Here is a 17,788-nt window from a genome sequence, read left to right as displayed (position 1 = left end):
TTTGCTTTTTTCTTCATTTTCCATAGTTGGCATTGGTAATGTTTTCTTCTCTTTCCCTTGTATTTTAGAACACTAATCGATCTGTAAACCACAGGTATAAGCACTTTGACTGGTTATATGAACGTCTCCTGGTTAAGTTTGGGTCAGCCATTCCAATTCCTTCTCTCCCAGATAAGCAAGTCACAGGTGAGTGCGTGTGACACTCAAATGACAAGTAATGAGACAGCAGAGCATCTGTCCTAATGTATATCAGTAATGACATTTTCCATCTTCTGGAAGAACAAGATGTAGGAGTTTGGAAAATACTGTACGTGTATATACACTGTATATAATATGTACACCTAACGAGAATGTTTCATGAAATTTCCTATCAGAGTTCTTATACACGTATCTTAAGTTCTAGCGAAGGCATTGTGTCCTTCTTGCTACATGATTTCCTGTAAAAGTAATATGTGAATTCTTTAAATACGAAAAATGACACCTGAGAAAATAGAAATGATCCAAATAGCCTGAAATGGAAATAAAAATGTACGATCCAAATGATGTTGTGCAGTCCAGCCGTGTTGCTTTCATTAGAGGTATGGAAGCATCAGATATAGAAGCCACAGAGCATCCAGGTATTAACGTAAGAAGTTGTCAAGTTTTCCACTCAATTATTTTGGTGACTATTAATATTTAAATGTTTTTGTTTATCATTGATAATGACTCTGTCCTGTTTCTTATTTATTTAACGTGTCCTATTTGCCCTGCTCCCCCTGCCTCAAATGATCCTCTGGTAGATAATTCACAGTGCTACCAAAGCCCCTTGTAAATATGCAGTCAGAGAGTATTTGTTTCTCTCTGCTTTGAGAACTGTCACTGATTTTTTTTTTTTTTTTAAATCTCCAGCCTCAAATAGAACCTGGAGTATCAGTACTCAGAACTCAGTATGTTTGTCTTGGAATAAATATGTAAAGAAGCTGAGCTTTACTGAAGATTAGAAAGAGTTTAGTATGTGGCTAGAAAATTTGCAGCTAAATGAAACTAGTAAGTATAGAAAGGAGAGGATCAAAGATGAGAGTAAGGCCTAAAAGGTCAGCACTGGAGAGGCCTCGAAGGAAGAGCGACCTCGAAGGGCTGACCTGAGCCCGGTGGGAGGATGCGTGGAATCTGTGAAGGAAAGTTTCTTTCCTGGGGGTCAGGGAAGACGGAGAGGGCTGAGTCCTCATTCAGCAGGAGCTGAGGTGGGTAGTTGGAGAGGGACAGGGAGTCTGGCAGCCAGATGGTGGAGCCGGCTCTACACACTTCCAGTGTCGTGGAGACAGGTGTCCCTGCCTGCTGGGTGTCCCCTGCACGCTGCTCGTGCACGTGCTCAAGTCAGAGCCGTTCGGCAGGCTCTGGTCCACACTGCTGAAACAGGGCTTCGAATCTGATTCCAGAGCTTGCTCTGTGAACGGACACGATGTGACTCCGCTAGTCCTGAGCTAGAACAAGTTACTTTAGGATAAGAAAGTCACTCTCCTTAAAACTTTACTTTGTGCTTTACTTTGCTGTATGTTTAGGTTTCTGTGAAATTTTTTGAGGAGATGGAAAGTTTTGTTTTTACAGAAGTTGTTTTGATTGTGACCTTTTTTTTTTTTTTCTGGAAAACTTTTCAAAAATTTCCAGCTGTGCGTAGCTGAGAGTGGGGCTGCATTGCCCAATGGCTGAGACAGCCTGGCTGTCACCTGGGGTGCTCCTGCACGTCCCTCGTGGAGCCAGGGTGGCTGAGTGGAGGCCGCGGCCGGGAGGCCAGGTTGGTGTAGACTGATTGCGGCTTCCTTCCACCCCGAGGGGTCACCGTGCCCCCCATTCAGATACTCACTGTTCCTCCTTATTGTTTGACATCACAGCTTTCCTTTTACAAATAAATTTAAATTGATTTCCATGAAAACTTCAGTTCTGCCTTTCTCCTCGTTTTCAAATTTCAGTCTGTTTCTTGAGTTTTATGTTCTCCTCTGTCAGCTTGGTTAGCACATTATGTGCTTCATGGTGTCCGAATAAACAGACTAATGAGCTACTTGAGGGTTGTAGGGATTTCTCCTATCTTTTAGGCTTTAATACATTGTTTATCCTGGACCAAGATAACTCAGTGCTATTTTAAAGCATCGTAGAGTCACAGTTCTCCCCCCATACGAAGGTTTGGTTTTTTTAAAGTGCAGGCCCGAAGCCAAGGGGGTGTCATAGAAAAGCAAGAAAGCAACAGCCGCTCAGTCTGAAGAAAGTTGAGCTTTGATTCACTGACTGGGATATGTGCCGAGGAAACCGAAAAGCACAGAAGCCACTTTTATTTCTCCCTTCTCTCGTTTGCCTCCTGCCTGTGGTCCCCACAAAATCATTATTATATAAACTCGCCTCTCACTTACATCCTGGAGAAAAGAGAAAGGAATGCCAAGTAGATGATGTCATGATATTTCTGTGGACTTGATAATCATTCCATGAGAAACTTACAGCTAACATTTTTTATTTGTTGATAGATTTTGGTTTTTTGTGAAATAATATTGAATGAATCTGGTTTTATTCCTGGGTGCAAACTGGTATACTCACATACTTGGTAAAAACCTAAGGTTTGTTGAAAATGGGGAATCAGAAATCCCCCTCCCCCGACCTTCTTTCTAGTTCTCTGGAATCTGGTAGGAAAATCCTAACGAGCACAAAATAACAATCTGAAGTCAGAGTTTGGAAATAAACCAGCAAAAAATTTTTCAGGAGGGATAAGAATGGTTAATGAATTAATTAATTTCAGTCAATGAGTACGTTATAAACTCTCCACTTTCTCCTAATGGAGAATTCAGTATAACCCAGGTTCATGTTGACTTACTGGGTCTTTTCTGCCCAGGAGGTGGGTCATCTTCTTTCCAAGGGGTGAGACTTTGTTTCTTCGTAGTTTAAGGTTCTGTAGCACTTAATCTCTACTCCTAGGAAGTGCAAAAATTGAATTGTTTTAAAATACAGGCAGTGTCTAGACCCAGCATGCTGTTCAAGTGACACCTTTTAGGTAATGAGTTTTTGCTGTGTGGCTCTGTAGTGCTCTTCTTTTTAAAAGAAATTTGTGCTTATTTGTACTTATAATTTCTAAAGGAAAGGCCAGGCTGCATTTTTTAAAATTTATTTGTAAACTTCTGTACAGTAAACGCACTCCTTTTGGTGTATAGTTTTAAGAGTTTTGACAACTATCACTACAGTCTTACACCCCCCACCCCCGCTGTATTCAACCATCACTCCCCCAGATTCCCTTGAGCTGCCCCTTTATACTCAGCCCCTCCCCCTAGTTCTAACCCATGACAGCCCTGATGGGTTCTTTGTCTCTACAGTTTTGCCTTTTCCAGAATATCATTATAAATGGAAGCATATAGACCTACCTCAAGAAGCAAGAAAAATCTCAAACAACCTAACCTTACACCTAAAGAGCTAGAAAAAGAAGAACAAACAAAGCCCAAAACCAGTAGAAAAAAGGAAATAATACAGAGCAGAAATAAATGAAATAGAAACTAAAAAAAGCAATAGAACAGATCGATGAAACCAGGAGCTGGTTGCAGGAAAAAAATGGAAGCGTACAGAGTGTGTCTTCTGATTGTGGCTTTGTTCACTTGGCATTGTGCATTTGAGATTCACGCATCTTGTGTGTATCAGTTTGTTTATCGGTGCACTCGTTGGAAGACATTTGGGTTTCCAGTTTGGGGCATTTATAAATAAAGCTGCTAGAAACATTTACATACAAGTTTTTGTATGAATGTAAGTTATCATTTCTCTTGGGTGAATACCTAAAGGTAGAATGACAGGGTCATTTGGCAAGTATAAGTGTCATGTTTAAGAAATTGCCTGTTTTCCAGAGTGGCTATTCCATCTTGGAATCCCCACCAGCAGTGGATGAGAGTTTCGGGGGCTCCACATCCTTACTTGCACTTTTCGATACTGTCAGTTTTTCTCTGTTCTAACAAATCTATTAGATATGTAGTAGTACCTCATCATGGATTTAATTTGCCTTTCCCTTGTAACTAGTGGTATTGAACATCTTTTCATATGCTCATTTCCCTTCCATATATTTTCTTTGGTGAAGTGTCTGTTTAAATATTTTGCCCATTTCTCATTAGGTTGTTTTCTCATTATAGAATTTTGATATCTTTATATTCTGGAAACAAGTCTTCTGTCAAATAATGTGATTTGCAAATAATTTGTCCCAGGCATGGCTTGTCTTTCTCGCAACAGTGTCCTTTGCATAACAAAAGCTTTTAATTTTAATGAAGTTCAAAGTACCAATTGTTTCTTTTATGGAGTATGCTTCAGATATCATGACAAAAACCTCTTTGCCCTAGCCCAAGTTCCCAGTAATATTTTCTCCAGAAAGTTTTGTAGTTTTAGGTGCATTTTGAGTTAGTGTTTGTGTAAGATGTGAGGTATGATAAGGCAGAGGTTTATGTTACGCATCTGGGTATCTAGTAGTTCTCACACTATCTGTTGAAAAGAGTATTCTTTCTCTGTTGAATTTCCTTTGCGTTTTGTCAAAAATCAATTGAACATATTTGTGTGGTTTTATTTCTGGACTGTATTCTGCTCTGTTGATTTATGTGTCCATCCTTTTGCTAATACCACACTGTCTTAATTAGTAAATCTTTAAATTGGGTGGTATAAATCCTCCAACTTGGTTCTTTTTCAAAATAGTTCTGGACTATTTTTCATTTGCCTTTCCATATTCATTTGAGTTAGTTTGTGGATATCTATAAATAATCATGCTGGGACTTTGATTGGTATACATACAGTTTGTAATTGTTATATCTTCCTGATGTAGTGACTCTTTTGTAATTATGAAATGTGTCCTCTTGTCTCTAGTGAAATTTCCTGTGTTAAAATCTATTTTGTCTGATATTAGTATAGTCACTCCAGTTCTCTTATGGTTACTGTGTGCAAGGCTTATCTTTTCCCGTCTTTTACTTTCAGGCTGTTAGTGTCTTTGAATCTGTATCTCTTGTTGACAACATTGTTGGAGCTTGCTTTTTTATCAGGTCGGGAAACCTCTACATTTTGATTAGAGTTTTTGGATCATTCATATTTACTAATTATTGACCCAGTTAGGTTTACATTTGCCATTTTGATATTTTCTATGTGTCTTGTTTGTTCCATTCCTCCTTTACTGCCTTTCTTTTGTGTTAAATATTTTCTGATGTGCTGTTTTAATTCCTCTCATTTTTCCACTAAATTTTAAAAATTATTTTCTTAGTTGTTGCCTCAGTGGATACAATATGCATCTTTCTATAATGTTACAGTGCACTTCATATTAATACTCAATTATGGTAAAATTCATAGAAACTTTTCTCCAGTATAGCTCTGTTTCCCTCTCTCTTTTTATGCTCCTGTCATCATATATTTTATATCTATATCTGTTATAAATTGAACAATACAGTATGATAATTATTGCTTTCTACAATCTTGTCTTTAAAAGAAATTAAGAGAAGAAATTAGGAAAAAATGCATCTTTTATGTTAATCCATGTATTTCTGCTGCTCTTCATTTCTCTCTGTAAATTTGGGTAATTTCCTTTTAGCCGGCGGCAGTATTTTTTTAGCCTGAAGGACTTCCTCTAATATTTCTTTAATACAGGTCTGCTATTGGTTAATTCTCTCATCTTTGTTTATCTGGGAATGTCTTTGTTTTGCCTTTATTTCTGAAGGATAGGGGTACTGGTTGTAGAATTCATGGCTGACAGTTTTCCTTTCAGCATGATGAATTTGTCTTTCCATTGCTTCTGATCTCCATTGTGTCAGATTCACACACACACACACCCACACACCCACCCACCCAAAAATCGTGAGGCATTTTTCACTTGCTGCTGCCAAGATTTTGTTTCTGTCTTTCAGCAGTTTGATTCTGCTGTATCGTGGTGTGGTTATCTTCATATTTATCCTAGCCAGGTTTGTTTAAAGTTTTCCATCAAATTTGGGAAACTTTCCCCTGTTACTACTGCAGATAAATTTTCTTCTTCTCTCTTCTCCTTTGGGGATTCCCATTACCGGTATTTTGGTGTGCTGTATGTTTTCTGAGGCCCTGTTCATTGTGCTTCCATTTTTTTTCTCTCTATGCTTCAGATTAGATAACTTCTATTAATCTGCAGATTCCCAGATTCTTCCTTCTGCCATCTTGAATCTGCATTTGAGCCCCTATAGTGAATTTTTAATTTCAGTTATTGTATTTTCAACTCCAGATTTTTCATTTTAATTTTTTATAAGTTCTTTTTCTTGAGAATCTTTGTTTTGACTCCATGTCATATTTCTCTTTACATTTTTAAACATGACTTCCTTTAGTTCTTTGAATGTATTTCTAGAAGCTGCTTTGTGTGCAAAATTCAACATCCAGAAACATTAAGGGACAGTTCCTATTGACTACTTTTTTGTTGATATGGGTCATACATACCTTGTTATATCTTTGCACTCTCTTAATTAATTTTTTGTTGAAAACTGAACAGTTTAAGAATATATTTTAGCAATTCTCGATTCTAATTTTTCCTCTCTGAAGGTTGTTGTTTCTCCTGTATTTGTTTGGTAAGTAACTTGCTTAGGCTCTGAAATCTCTCTCCCCTGAAGTTCAGTTATTTTTGTGTTTTTTTTCTTTTAAGTTTGGCTTCCTGGGGTTCACCGTTGTGTCTGTGTAGATTTGTGGTAAGCCTGCCTCAAGCCACTAAGGCTTCTGTCCTCTGCTGATGGATGTCTGTGTGGGTAGGAGACTGCATTCAAAGCTCAGATAATTTTCAAGTTGGCTGTCCTGGCTTTTACTTTTTTGTGAGCCTTTTTGTGTCTCCCTTACAAGTGTGTGCAGCCACAGAGTTGGCCAGGGGTATGTGGCTGGCTTGGATCCCATCTGGACTCCACTGTTTCTGCACACAGCCTCAGCCTGGAATATGCTTGGCCCAACCAGGCAATCTTGGCTAGTGGAGCCGTTGGCCCTTTCTGTTCCCCAGCCTCTGGATTGTCCCTGCCGCCACCACCGAGCACGGGCATGTCCCCCCGCTCCAGGTCAGGCCAGCCTCTTACCTCACTAGGGGACCTGCAGTGGCCAGTCTTCACGGCCTGTCCTATATGGGCAGACCTTCTGTGTCCACCGAGGAGAGGGTGGGGAGGCCGAGGGGCAGTGGGGGAGACAGGAGCAGCCCCACGCCAGACATTTCCATGCTGCAGATTTCCACGCTTCTTGCATAAAGTTCAGCCGTTTTGCAAATATAAACACTTCTCAGATGGCTGTTTGCCTTTGGTTGATTTCCAAAACACTTATTTTTGGTGGCTTCTGTCCAGCTTTATAATTGTTTTGGGGGGATGGGAATAGCTGATTGCCTCACTCGACTGTAGCTGGAACTTTCATCTCCAGAAGCCTTTTAACTAATAGTGGTTTTGTTTGGGAGGCTTATAAAAATGTCCAGTGTTCACTTGATGACTGGTATGTCAGGCTTGTTAAGCTGATTTTCTGCTCTTAAAACAGAAATATCACTCATTAAGCTATCTTTTAGAATGGTCATAAGCTCTGAGATGGTAGCTTTTACTACCGCATTAATGGAAAATGGCTTTTTCTATTTTTGGCTTAAGTAATTTAAAAAACCAAATGGAATAAAGAGCTCAGTCATTCTGAGTTACTTTTCATAAATACTAAGTTTAAGTTTGTGTATCTGAGATTATATTGCATTAGGACACATTTTTATAAATACAGAAATTTTATGCCCTTTGTAAGAATTATTTATTAAATTCCATTTTCTTGCCCCCCTTTCTTGCCCCATAAGGCTTCATATGGTCACACAGAATGGGCATAGTCTTAGTTTATCAAAGTTTTTCATACCAAGATAAGATTTGCTTTTGAATTTGTTGAGTACTTAGGGATCCTTGAAGAAAATCGCACTTTGTGGCTGTGGTTTTTCTTGTCACAATTAAAAAGCTTGTTAATTTGTTAAATCAGAATCTCATTCTTATAAACTAAAGTGTCTGTTGTATCTTTCCTGTGTCTCTCTGAGCATTTGCTGTGTTACAGCTTGTTTTTAGGTTAGTGAGAAATTACCATGGTCTTTACCTTTTACTAAATAATGTTCTACCAAGTACCCGTAGATACAAACGGCTTTTCCTTTGTGGTGACGGTAACTCGCTTTACACTGCAGTCTGCATCACTCTTGCTGTGCCCCTTGCAGGTCGCTTCGAAGAAGAGTTTATCAAAATGCGCATGGAGAGGCTCCAGGCGTGGATGACCAGGATGTGTCGTCACCCAGTAATCTCAGAAAGTGAGCTTTTCCAGCAATTTCTAAATTTCCGAGATGAAAAGGTAGGACCTGTTATTATGATAGTCTTAGGTCATATTGAGAATTGTCATGTTCACATCAGTTTTATGTCTGAAAGTTAAAATTATGTCAGTTAGCTATTTCTCATTTCCTCCAAAGACAAAGAGGGGACAGAAACCTAGGTCTTCACCGTAGGAAATAAGTCACGCTATGTGGAAGAATGCTTGCCAGAATGGTTTTCCATAAATTGGGAATGGATTGGCCCAGAGTTGGCAGGAAGTGAATGATGTGATAGTGTGAGGAATTTTTTTCCCTAGATGCTTTTAAAAATACCCAAACTGGATCCAGGATATTATCCATATGAAGTGAGGGAAATAGAGTGAATGATTTCTTGAGATCCTTTTTTTTTTTTTTTTTTTAAGATTTTATTTATTTGGCAGAGAGAGACAAAGCGAGAGAAGGAACACAAGCAGGGGGAGTGGGAGAGAGAGAAGCAGGCTTCCCGCTGAGCAGGGAGCCTGATGCGGAGCTTGATCCCAGGACCCTGGGACCATGACCTGAGCCGAAGGCAGATGCTTAATAACTGAGCCACCCAGGTGGTGATTAACATAACATTAAAAAAAAAAAAAAATCCTCTTTTGACCTTGCAGTGTGGTAACATCATGAAAAGAAAAGTAGATTCAGAAGTGGACCATCCTTCTCAAAACCGAGTCATTTTTTCCAGAACTATAGTTGCATGTCCAGAGTAAATGCTGGTCTCTTTGTCCCCGTGGATAGTCATTCTGCCAATGGCCACGTGTTCTTTGTTGAGAATCAAGAAAACATTGGCTGTTTGACATCTCATTATTGTCTGCTTTGGAAATAGTTTTCTCTCTCTCTCAGTAAGCTTTTACTCTATAGTATATCTTTTTATCCTGTAAAGATGGTTTCTCCATATTTCTCTCATAACAAATATTACGTATCTTAGAAAACAGTGCAAAGAATAAAAGCGTAAGTTAGCTCAGATGCCAACAGCAGATACAAAATAAGTTAGAATCCTAGAAAAAAAGTCATTAGATTATTTTCATGTCTAATCAAATACTAGCATATTATATACTTTGTTGGAACTTTCAGACAGATTTACTTGCTAAACTGCTTTGTAGTACTTTTCCCTTGTTAATGTGAACACATTTATAATAAGTATAAATAATCTGGCTCTGTGTATGCTTACAGACATAGGCGTACACTTAATGTAGTATAAAATATTTGGGCCTTATTCTCAGTTGCTGCTTATTTCTAGAATTGGCAGGCTCATTTGAGTGGGTTGCATGTAACCAGGCCAGGAGCTAGGAAACAGGGAGGTGCTTCAGCATTTTTTGTCTAGATCGTAGCTCTGGCCTTGCAAGGTGCCCTGGAAAACTGATTTCTCTGGTGAGATGTAATGTTCAGCCATAGTATGCCCTGTAACCATATAGTGGTGAAACTAGGTTCTTTGAGTGAGTTACTTTGTAAACTACATGGAATCCCCTCCCAAGTTTGTTGCCTTTAACAAAAGTCCTGATTTTCCAAAGATTTGATTTAGAAAGCACTTCTTAAGGTTGTGTCTTATACAGAATATTATTATTAAAAATACTAATACATCTAGACACTGCGGTTTGGGTGGATTTGATACAGTAGGAAAAAGAAAGAACTTGGAGTCAGGGCTCTGCTTCTAGCTCCTACTGTGATCTTGGCCACGGCATTGAATCTCTGGGTCACAGTTTCCTCACCTGCTAAATGACTGTGTAAAACTAGATAATCACTAAAAACTGGGATTCTTTGGCCAGAAGTAGCTTGTGTAGATGGATGGACATAATAAGTTTTCTGTTACTAGAAATAAGTGGTTAGTACGATAGCTGGATATAAGACATTACATATTTACATACCAGCAATAAATGAAAACAAAATGAAAGTCTAAAAAAACTATCAGAATAGCATAAAAATATATCTAGGAATAGTATAAGAAAATGTACAGAAAAACTCTACATAAAAAACTATGAAACATGTTTGAGAGAAATAAAACCTGGCTAAGTGTTCCAATGCTGTTTCATGGATTGACGAGCAGAAGAGATGCTATACATGTGGAAAATCAAAGCACCAAGAATAACCAAAGTACTCTTGAAAAAGAATGACGTGGGAGGAGGGCTTTATTGGATATTAAGACTCATTACAAAGCTAAAATAATTTTAAAAGCATGGTATTGGCATAAGGATAGACCATGGAACAGAATAGAGTTGGATGCTTGATTCATGGCAAAGATAGTGCCAAGAACAGTGGAGATAGGACAGTCTTTCCAGTCAATGGTGCCGGATCAACTGGATGGCGTCATTGAGGAAAAATGAGATTTGGTCACGACCTCACGACAGTCTACTGTTGATTTTGTTAGGGATGACACCGGAATCGTGGCCCTGTCTATTAAAGGTATTTATAGGTGAAATGATACTATATCTGGGACTTCCAGTAAAATCAGCAAGAAGAAAAGAAAAGGTAGAATGGAAGGGAATAGAAAAACCAAGACTGGCAAAATGTTGATACATGTTGCAGCTGAGTCTGGGTGGGGGTTAGACTTTTCTCTGTACTTTTATACGTGGTTGAACGTTTCTGTTGTATACAGTTTTGTTTTTTTTTTAAATCAGTTCCAGGTGGTTTGAAGGTCTAATGTGAAAGGCAGCATAGTAAAGCTTCAAGAAGGTTACATAGGGGAATATCTTCATACCCCTAAGGTAGGGAAGGATTTCTGAAATACGACACAAAAATGACTAGTCACACAGGAAGAGGGTGATAAATTAGACTACATTAAAATTAAGAACTGCTGTGTATCAAAGAAAGCCTTTAAAGGTGAAAAGCAAGCTAAAGATCTGAACATACAATAACCAACAAAGGGCTGCATTTTGGAATATATGAAAACCCATACAAATCCATAAGAAAGATAACCCAGTAGAAAAGGAGATTTGGTGTAAGGTACCTCACGAAACAAAGTGTCTCAGTCATCAACAGATATGTAGCAAACTACTTAACCTCATTACCTCATTAGTCATCAAGCAAATGCAAATTAAAACTACAGTGAATGCCACTGTGCACCTGCCGGAATGGCTGACATTAGAAAGACTGACCAAACCAAGCTCTTGGTGGGCTGAGGAGCTTTCAGGCACTGCTGGTGGGTGTGAAATGGGTAAGACCAGTTTGGAAAACCACCTGGCATTACCTGCTACAGCTGAACGTTTTCCACCCAAGCGCACCCCTGGCAAAAGGGTGCACGCGTGCAGCAGGAGTCACGTACATAGCAGCTGTACTCGTCACCTGGCGGGGCCTGGGGGGATCCCAGTAGCAGGATGAATGAATAAGCGGGGGGGGAATGCACACAGTGGAACGTCGTGCCACGGTGGAATCCGCAGACGGCAGCCTGACGGCACTGTGGCCATAGCTCCCGAGCACAGCCTGAGCCCAAGAAGCCAGACACAAGAGAGTACACGGAGAGTGGCCTTTGTTCAGAAAAGCTAGCAGACCCAGATGAGGGACGTGTGCTTAGACAGTGAGACTTGAAAGGAATGTGAGGAACTGGGCAACATTAAAGAGCGCATCCTGGTCACCTCGGTGCGGGAGGGAAGGGGAGGTGATTGGGAAGGGGCAGAAGGGGGCTTCTGGAGTGCTCGCTTTTTTCCCTCGGCCTTGGGGTAGTTCCCCACATATCACGTTGTGAGAACTGGTTGCTGTGCACTGTTGTTGGGGCACTTTTCTGTGGATGGATGGATCTATATAGATAGATCTTGCAAAAATACGTTTTGTTTTTTTTTCAGTAGCGCATATTACTGGCTCCTGTCTTGTGTTTTAGGAAAGCTTTTGTCTTTTTAAGAAAACATTTAACCTAAACTTTGAGGCACTTGGTTGGGACTCCCAGGGGTGCTGAGCTCACTGTGTTAACGTCGCCGCGCCCTGGGAGAGCAACGGGATGGAATTACCTCCCCCCCGAAGGGACTCAGGCTCCCAGGGACCACTCTGCACGTCGGCACTGTCCGTGTACCGACATTACACTGGGACGTGCAGACACCCCACGGTGTAGAGGGCGATGGCGTGGGAGCTGCTGCCGAAAATCAGAGCTAGTCAGTCAGTGAGCCGATTGCACTAGGGAGTTTGAAAGACCAGTTTGACTCCGCTCTCCACTGTGACATTATAATGTTCTTATTTGCAGGAATGGAAAAGTGGAAAGAGGAAGGCTGAGAAAGATGAGCTGGTGGGAGTTATGATATTTTCCACCATGGAACCAGAGGCGCCTGACTTGGACTTACTAGAAATGTGAGAGCTCTTGTCACACCTGCCTTCTTCCCAGCCCGTGTCCCCCTCCCGTGCGTGCAGGCCGCAGCCACAGTGCAGGGTGCGACCGTGATCGCGTGGGGGCCACGGTCAGGTGACCGGGAAGACTTCGCTTGCACGGGAAAGCACGGTCTTTCTAGCCATAGCATCAAAGTGTGCTTCCTTTTTACCTTGAAGTCCGTGGTTTCTTAGCTGACACGGAAATTTCTAGTCGTATCTAATACAGCATGATAAGACAAAGTAGCCCAGGGCCAGCGCACACCCACGTAACAGTCAACAAGGCAGAAGTCTCTGAACATCGCCTTGAAGGAAGCAAATCTCTAACCTGCTTTTTTGTGCTGTTTTTCAATTTGTTGTTTTTAATTATGTAATTTTTTTAAATGTAGGCTTGGTTGAAAATCAAGTAGTTCCTTTTTTATGTAAAGGCTAACAAGAAATCTTGGGGTTTTTGTTTGGTTTTTTTTAAGAAGTTTTTTCTTATAAAATTATCACTTATGTGTTACCAAACGTAAGAAGAGAAGAAAAAAGAAAAACACAATCTTGCAACTACCCAGAGAGAAAAATCAATGTTAATGCGTTGGCCTAGGTCTGTAGTCTTCTGAAACGTCCTCTGCACATATGTATCTCAGGGAAAAATTGTTTAAAAAGGAAAGACCTCACACTGTGCATTCTGTCTTCTAATCTGTTTTTGTTTTTGTTATTGTTTATTTAACATGATACTGGGATGAGTTTTTCAGGTTGGTACTTCTTACATCCTCAAAGAACTGAGATGTTCAGTATCACTTACCTGGCTGTGTCCAGGTTACCTTCGGTTCACTAAAGTACTTGCTGGAATGCATGAAGACCCACTCAGTACCTCCACTGATAGAATTCCACTCAATCATATGTTCAAGAAATCATGATTTTATATACTTTAGAATAATTTTAGTTGAAAGTCACAGGGAATTGAGAGGGGAAGGGAAGGAGTTAAAATTTAAATGGCAGATTTTTAAGTCATTCTTTAAAAATCTGTTGTTAGATTTTATTTATGTGAGAGAGAGAGAGAGAGAGTGAACCTGAGCAGCAGGCAGAGGGAGAGGGAGAAGCAGGCTCCCCGCTGAGCAGGGAGCCCGACGGGGTGCTCGATCCCAGGACCCCGGGATCATGACCTGAGCTGAAGGCAGCCGCTTTACCGACTGAGCCACCCAGGCGCCCCTTCTCTAAAAATCCGAATCAAGCCTGGTTAAAGAGCAGTTGTTACAATGCAAGAAAACAAGTACCCGCGGTTACGTTCGGCGGGAGTCTCCCCCGACCGTGTTGATTTTTCTCCTCCTCCTCGTCACACTGACTGTTTGGTAGCAGAGTCAAGGACATGCCTTCTTGTGTTTTGCCCCACAGAGAACAGAAGTGCGACGCCGTTGGTAAATTCACCAGAGCCATGGACGACGGCGTGAAGGAGCTGCTGACAGTAGGGCAGGAGCACTGGAAACGGTGCACGGGACGTAAGTGCCGTCCCCACGCCAGCTCTGGGCCCTGGTCGTGGCGGTGCACGCTTGGTCTGTGGCCTTCACCGCACTGAAGAGCCATGCGCTCGGACGCAGGTGCCTTAGTGAACTGAAGGAATGTCATACCCACAGCCCGGTGGCAACCTCACTTGTCAGCCCTACTCAGGCAGCAGAGAATCGACTCCAGCAAAGCCAGTTCCAGAACTTGCATAAAACACCGTGTTCCCTTAAGTGTTTCTAGTTATTTGGGGTTTGTAATCTACGGACCATTAATCTTTACTGCATGTGTAGAGAGTACTTGTTATTTTTAATCTCATGATTGTACTTTTTAGGCTTTATCCATTTGGTAAGTAAGATGTTGTGTACAGAATCTACCTCAACTTACGATGGGGTTGCATCCCAATAAGCCCATCCTGAGTGGAAAATAGCCTAAGTCGAAAATGCGTTCAATATACCTAACCTCCCAAACACCACAGCTTAGCCTGGCCAGCCTGCCCTTGGGCAAAATCCTCTCACACAGAGCCTGTTTTATAGTAAAGTGTTGAACATCTTGTGCCGTACTGGAAGTGAAGAACAGAATGGCTGTCCGGGTGCAGAGTGGTTGTCAGTGTGCTGGTCGCTGACCCCCGTGGTCGCCGGCTGGTGAGGCTGCCGCTGCCCAGCATCACAGACAGGGTCCTCCCGCAGATCATAAGCTCGGGACAGGAACCAAATTCAAAATTCCAAGTACGGTTCCTAGTGAATGCATATTGCTCTGGCATCATCATGAAGTCAGATTGTTAAGTCAGGGACCATCTGTATTTGCTACAGCCCTAATTTTTTTTTTAAGATTTTATTTATTTATTGGACAGAGATCACAAGCAGGGAGAGAGGCAGGCAGAGGGAGATGCAGCCTCCCCGCTGAGCAGGGAGCCCAATGCGGGGCTCGATCCTGGTACCCTGGGATCATGACCTGAGCCAAAGGCAGACACTTAACCGACTGAGCCACCCAGGCACCCACTACAGCCCTAACTTTTAGGAAAGGCCAGGATAGTTGGCTGTGGAAAGCATGAGCTGGGTCAGACTAGGAGCAACGTGAGCCCGGGGGACCCTGCCAGCCATGGCTTCTACCTGCTCTTTCCATGTCCTCGAGGACTTCTTATCCCCACCCCCACCCCAACCCCCCCTTCCCTTTGTGTCTAGACTGTCATTCTGCTGACCTATGTTGTCCTATATTCCCTGGCCCCTCACGTCACATAGTCCAGGCAAGGAAACTGTCACTGCCAGCCATGGGGGTCACACCAGCCAGCTGCCCTCCCACCTCGGAGGTTCCGCGGGCCTCGGAGGACAGGTCACCACTGCGGTTCCGTTCACATGGTCTTCGAGGGCCAGAGACGCTCAGGAGTTTCCTCCCCTGTCCACCCGTCCCGTCCTTATCACCAGCTCAGCCGCCTGAGTCCCAGAGAGAAAACTGAGCTCTAGTTACCCAGAAAGTGGTGCTGCGAGTCCCTGACTCAGTAACCTAACCTCATATGAAGGCTAGTAGGCTAGCCATAAGGCTGGTATCTAAGAATTTTCTGGCCTTCAGCTCGTACACCCTACAAGAATACTGGTTGTATTCAGTTTTATTTTGTTTTTCTCTTAAAAATGGCTTCTACTTTGAATAATAAAGCTAATACATACCCACTTTTAAACTGTGATACTCCGCATAGGAAGGAATTTAATTATCTGTTTTGTAAAGATTTATTAACAAATGGTATTTTTTTCTAAAGAAGGGAAAAAATAAAATTTGAAGTCAAAAAATAATTTTAACGAGTAAGAAACTGAATGTGGGGGCGCCTGGGTGGCTCAGTCAGTTGGGCGTCTGCCTTCGGCTCAGGTCATGATCCCAAGGTCCTGGGATCGAGCCCCGCATCGGGCTCCCTGCTCGGTGGGAAGCCTGCTTCTCCCTCTCCCACTCCCCCTATTTGTGTTCCCTCTCACTGTGTCTCTCTCTGTCAAATAAATAAATAAAATCTTAAAAGAAAAAAAGATAGAGCACAGTTAATAGCAATATTAAGATCCATTAAATCCAGACCTGAAATCTAAGCCTTATCAGGAGTTGGCAGACTGTGGCCTGGAGGCCAGATCTGGCCTGCTGTCTGTTTTTGTAAAGTGGAACACAGCCAGGCCCACTTCTGTACGGATTACCTGTGGCTGCTTTGCTCTTACAGTGGCAGAGTCAAGTACTTTCTTTTTTTTTTTTTTTTTTTTTTAAAGATTTTATTTATTTATTTGAGAGAGAGAGAATGAGAGAGAACACATGAGAGGGGGGAGGGTCAGAGGGAGAAGCAGACTCCCTGCCGAGCAGGGAGCCCGATGCGGGACTCGATCCAGGGACTCCAGGATCATGACCTGAGCCGAAGGCAGTCGCTTAACCAACTGAGCCACCCAGGCGCCCCAAGAGTCAAGTACTTTCAACTTTCAAGAAACCTGTGGCCCCACAAAGCCTGAAATATTTACTGTCTGGCCCTTTGCGGAAAAAAAAGGTCCTGCTTCTCACTGAATGATCGTCTACCATTCACATAATACTCGACATCAACAAAACCACTCGCAGCGGCGGGCCATCCGTTCGTGCTCGAGAACAGTTGCTCCATTCTCATGGCACGGCAATAGGATGCCATATCCTAAATATAGCACTAATTAGGCCTGGAAAGGGGAAGTACCAAATGCAGTATTAGAAAACAAAACGCACCGCCCTCCTTTGGTCACAGGGAGTCAACTCATGAATAAAAAGGGGAGTGACGCTTTTGTTAGTGATTTCATTGTAAAATAATTAATTTTAATTGATAATTAAGAGCTTAATAATTAAGCTCTTATGAGACCATAATAATAGTAAAGCATTGAAATCTGTATGTTCTTTGAAAGCTAGAAGGGCCCGCAGAGATCATTTCGTTAATCATGTTATACAGTTGAGAAAGCTCAGATCCCTCCTCCCTGGTCCTGTTGAGTCCTTCTGCCATATTTTTCTCCACACCTTGTTGCCTTCAGTTTTGCAAATAATCATTGATGCATACCTAACAGTGGGGAAAGCAAGGCGTTTAGAATCACAAGTACCACATCCACCATTTGTTAGCCATGCGACCCTGGGCAAGTCAGTTTACTTAGCTGAGCCTTATTTTCCTAACCCGCGGAACGGAGATGGTGTGTCTGCACGCGGTAGAGGGGTTGTCCTGGTGATCACCTAGGACTCGGTGCAAGTGCTTGGTCAACTAGAAACCCTCTTCCAGATGAGCTCCCAGGCGCTTCAACTTAATGCCATGAGTGAGGATGTGGGGCCAGGGTGGTAGTTCAGAATGAGAGCATCCGACCACGAACTGAACAATCAGTTAATAAAAAATGTCTTTGAAAAAAATCATGAATTTAAAAAAGCCAGTGATTTTATTAAAGAATATAGACTCTTTTGAGTCACTTCCAATTTCTTTTATGACAAAAGTAATCACTTTCAGGAAATAGTCAAATCCCATTCCTGTTTGCTCAGAGGACTAGTTAACAATGTCTTCTTCTTTCTCTTTCAGCGTTACCCAAGGAATATCAGAAGATAGGAAAGGCCTTGCAGAGTTTAGCAACAGTGTTTAGTTCCAGTGGTTATCAAGGTACGGCTGTATTTATTTATCCTTCGGGCCCTTAGTGTCTTGTGCGGACCAGCCACCCCCTCGGGCTCTTGCAAGCACACACAAACTCTGCAGCT

The 17,788-nt window shown here is 41.9% G+C and overlaps 1 protein-coding gene across 1 annotated transcript in view; it reads left to right on the top strand.

Moving 5' to 3' along the window:
* SNX9 (sorting nexin 9) overlaps positions 1-17,788 on the top strand; it is a 63,631-nt gene that overhangs the window by 34,259 nt on the left and 11,584 nt on the right. The window contains exons 9-13 of the mRNA XM_021693104.2: positions 69-186; positions 8,180-8,310; positions 12,474-12,577; positions 13,973-14,076; positions 17,616-17,693. Of these exons, the coding sequence (XP_021548779.1) occupies positions 69-186; positions 8,180-8,310; positions 12,474-12,577; positions 13,973-14,076; positions 17,616-17,693 (535 nt within the window). The remainder of the gene's footprint in view (positions 1-68; positions 187-8,179; positions 8,311-12,473; positions 12,578-13,972; positions 14,077-17,615; positions 17,694-17,788) is intronic.

The sequence above is a fragment of the Neomonachus schauinslandi genome, chromosome 8, assembly GCF_002201575.2.
Source record: "Neomonachus schauinslandi chromosome 8, ASM220157v2, whole genome shotgun sequence".
Classification (NCBI taxonomy): Eukaryota; Metazoa; Chordata; class Mammalia; order Carnivora; family Phocidae; genus Neomonachus; species Neomonachus schauinslandi.
The sequence above is the reverse complement of the archived record's forward strand: the minus strand, read 5'-3'. Positions and strand labels throughout refer to the sequence as shown.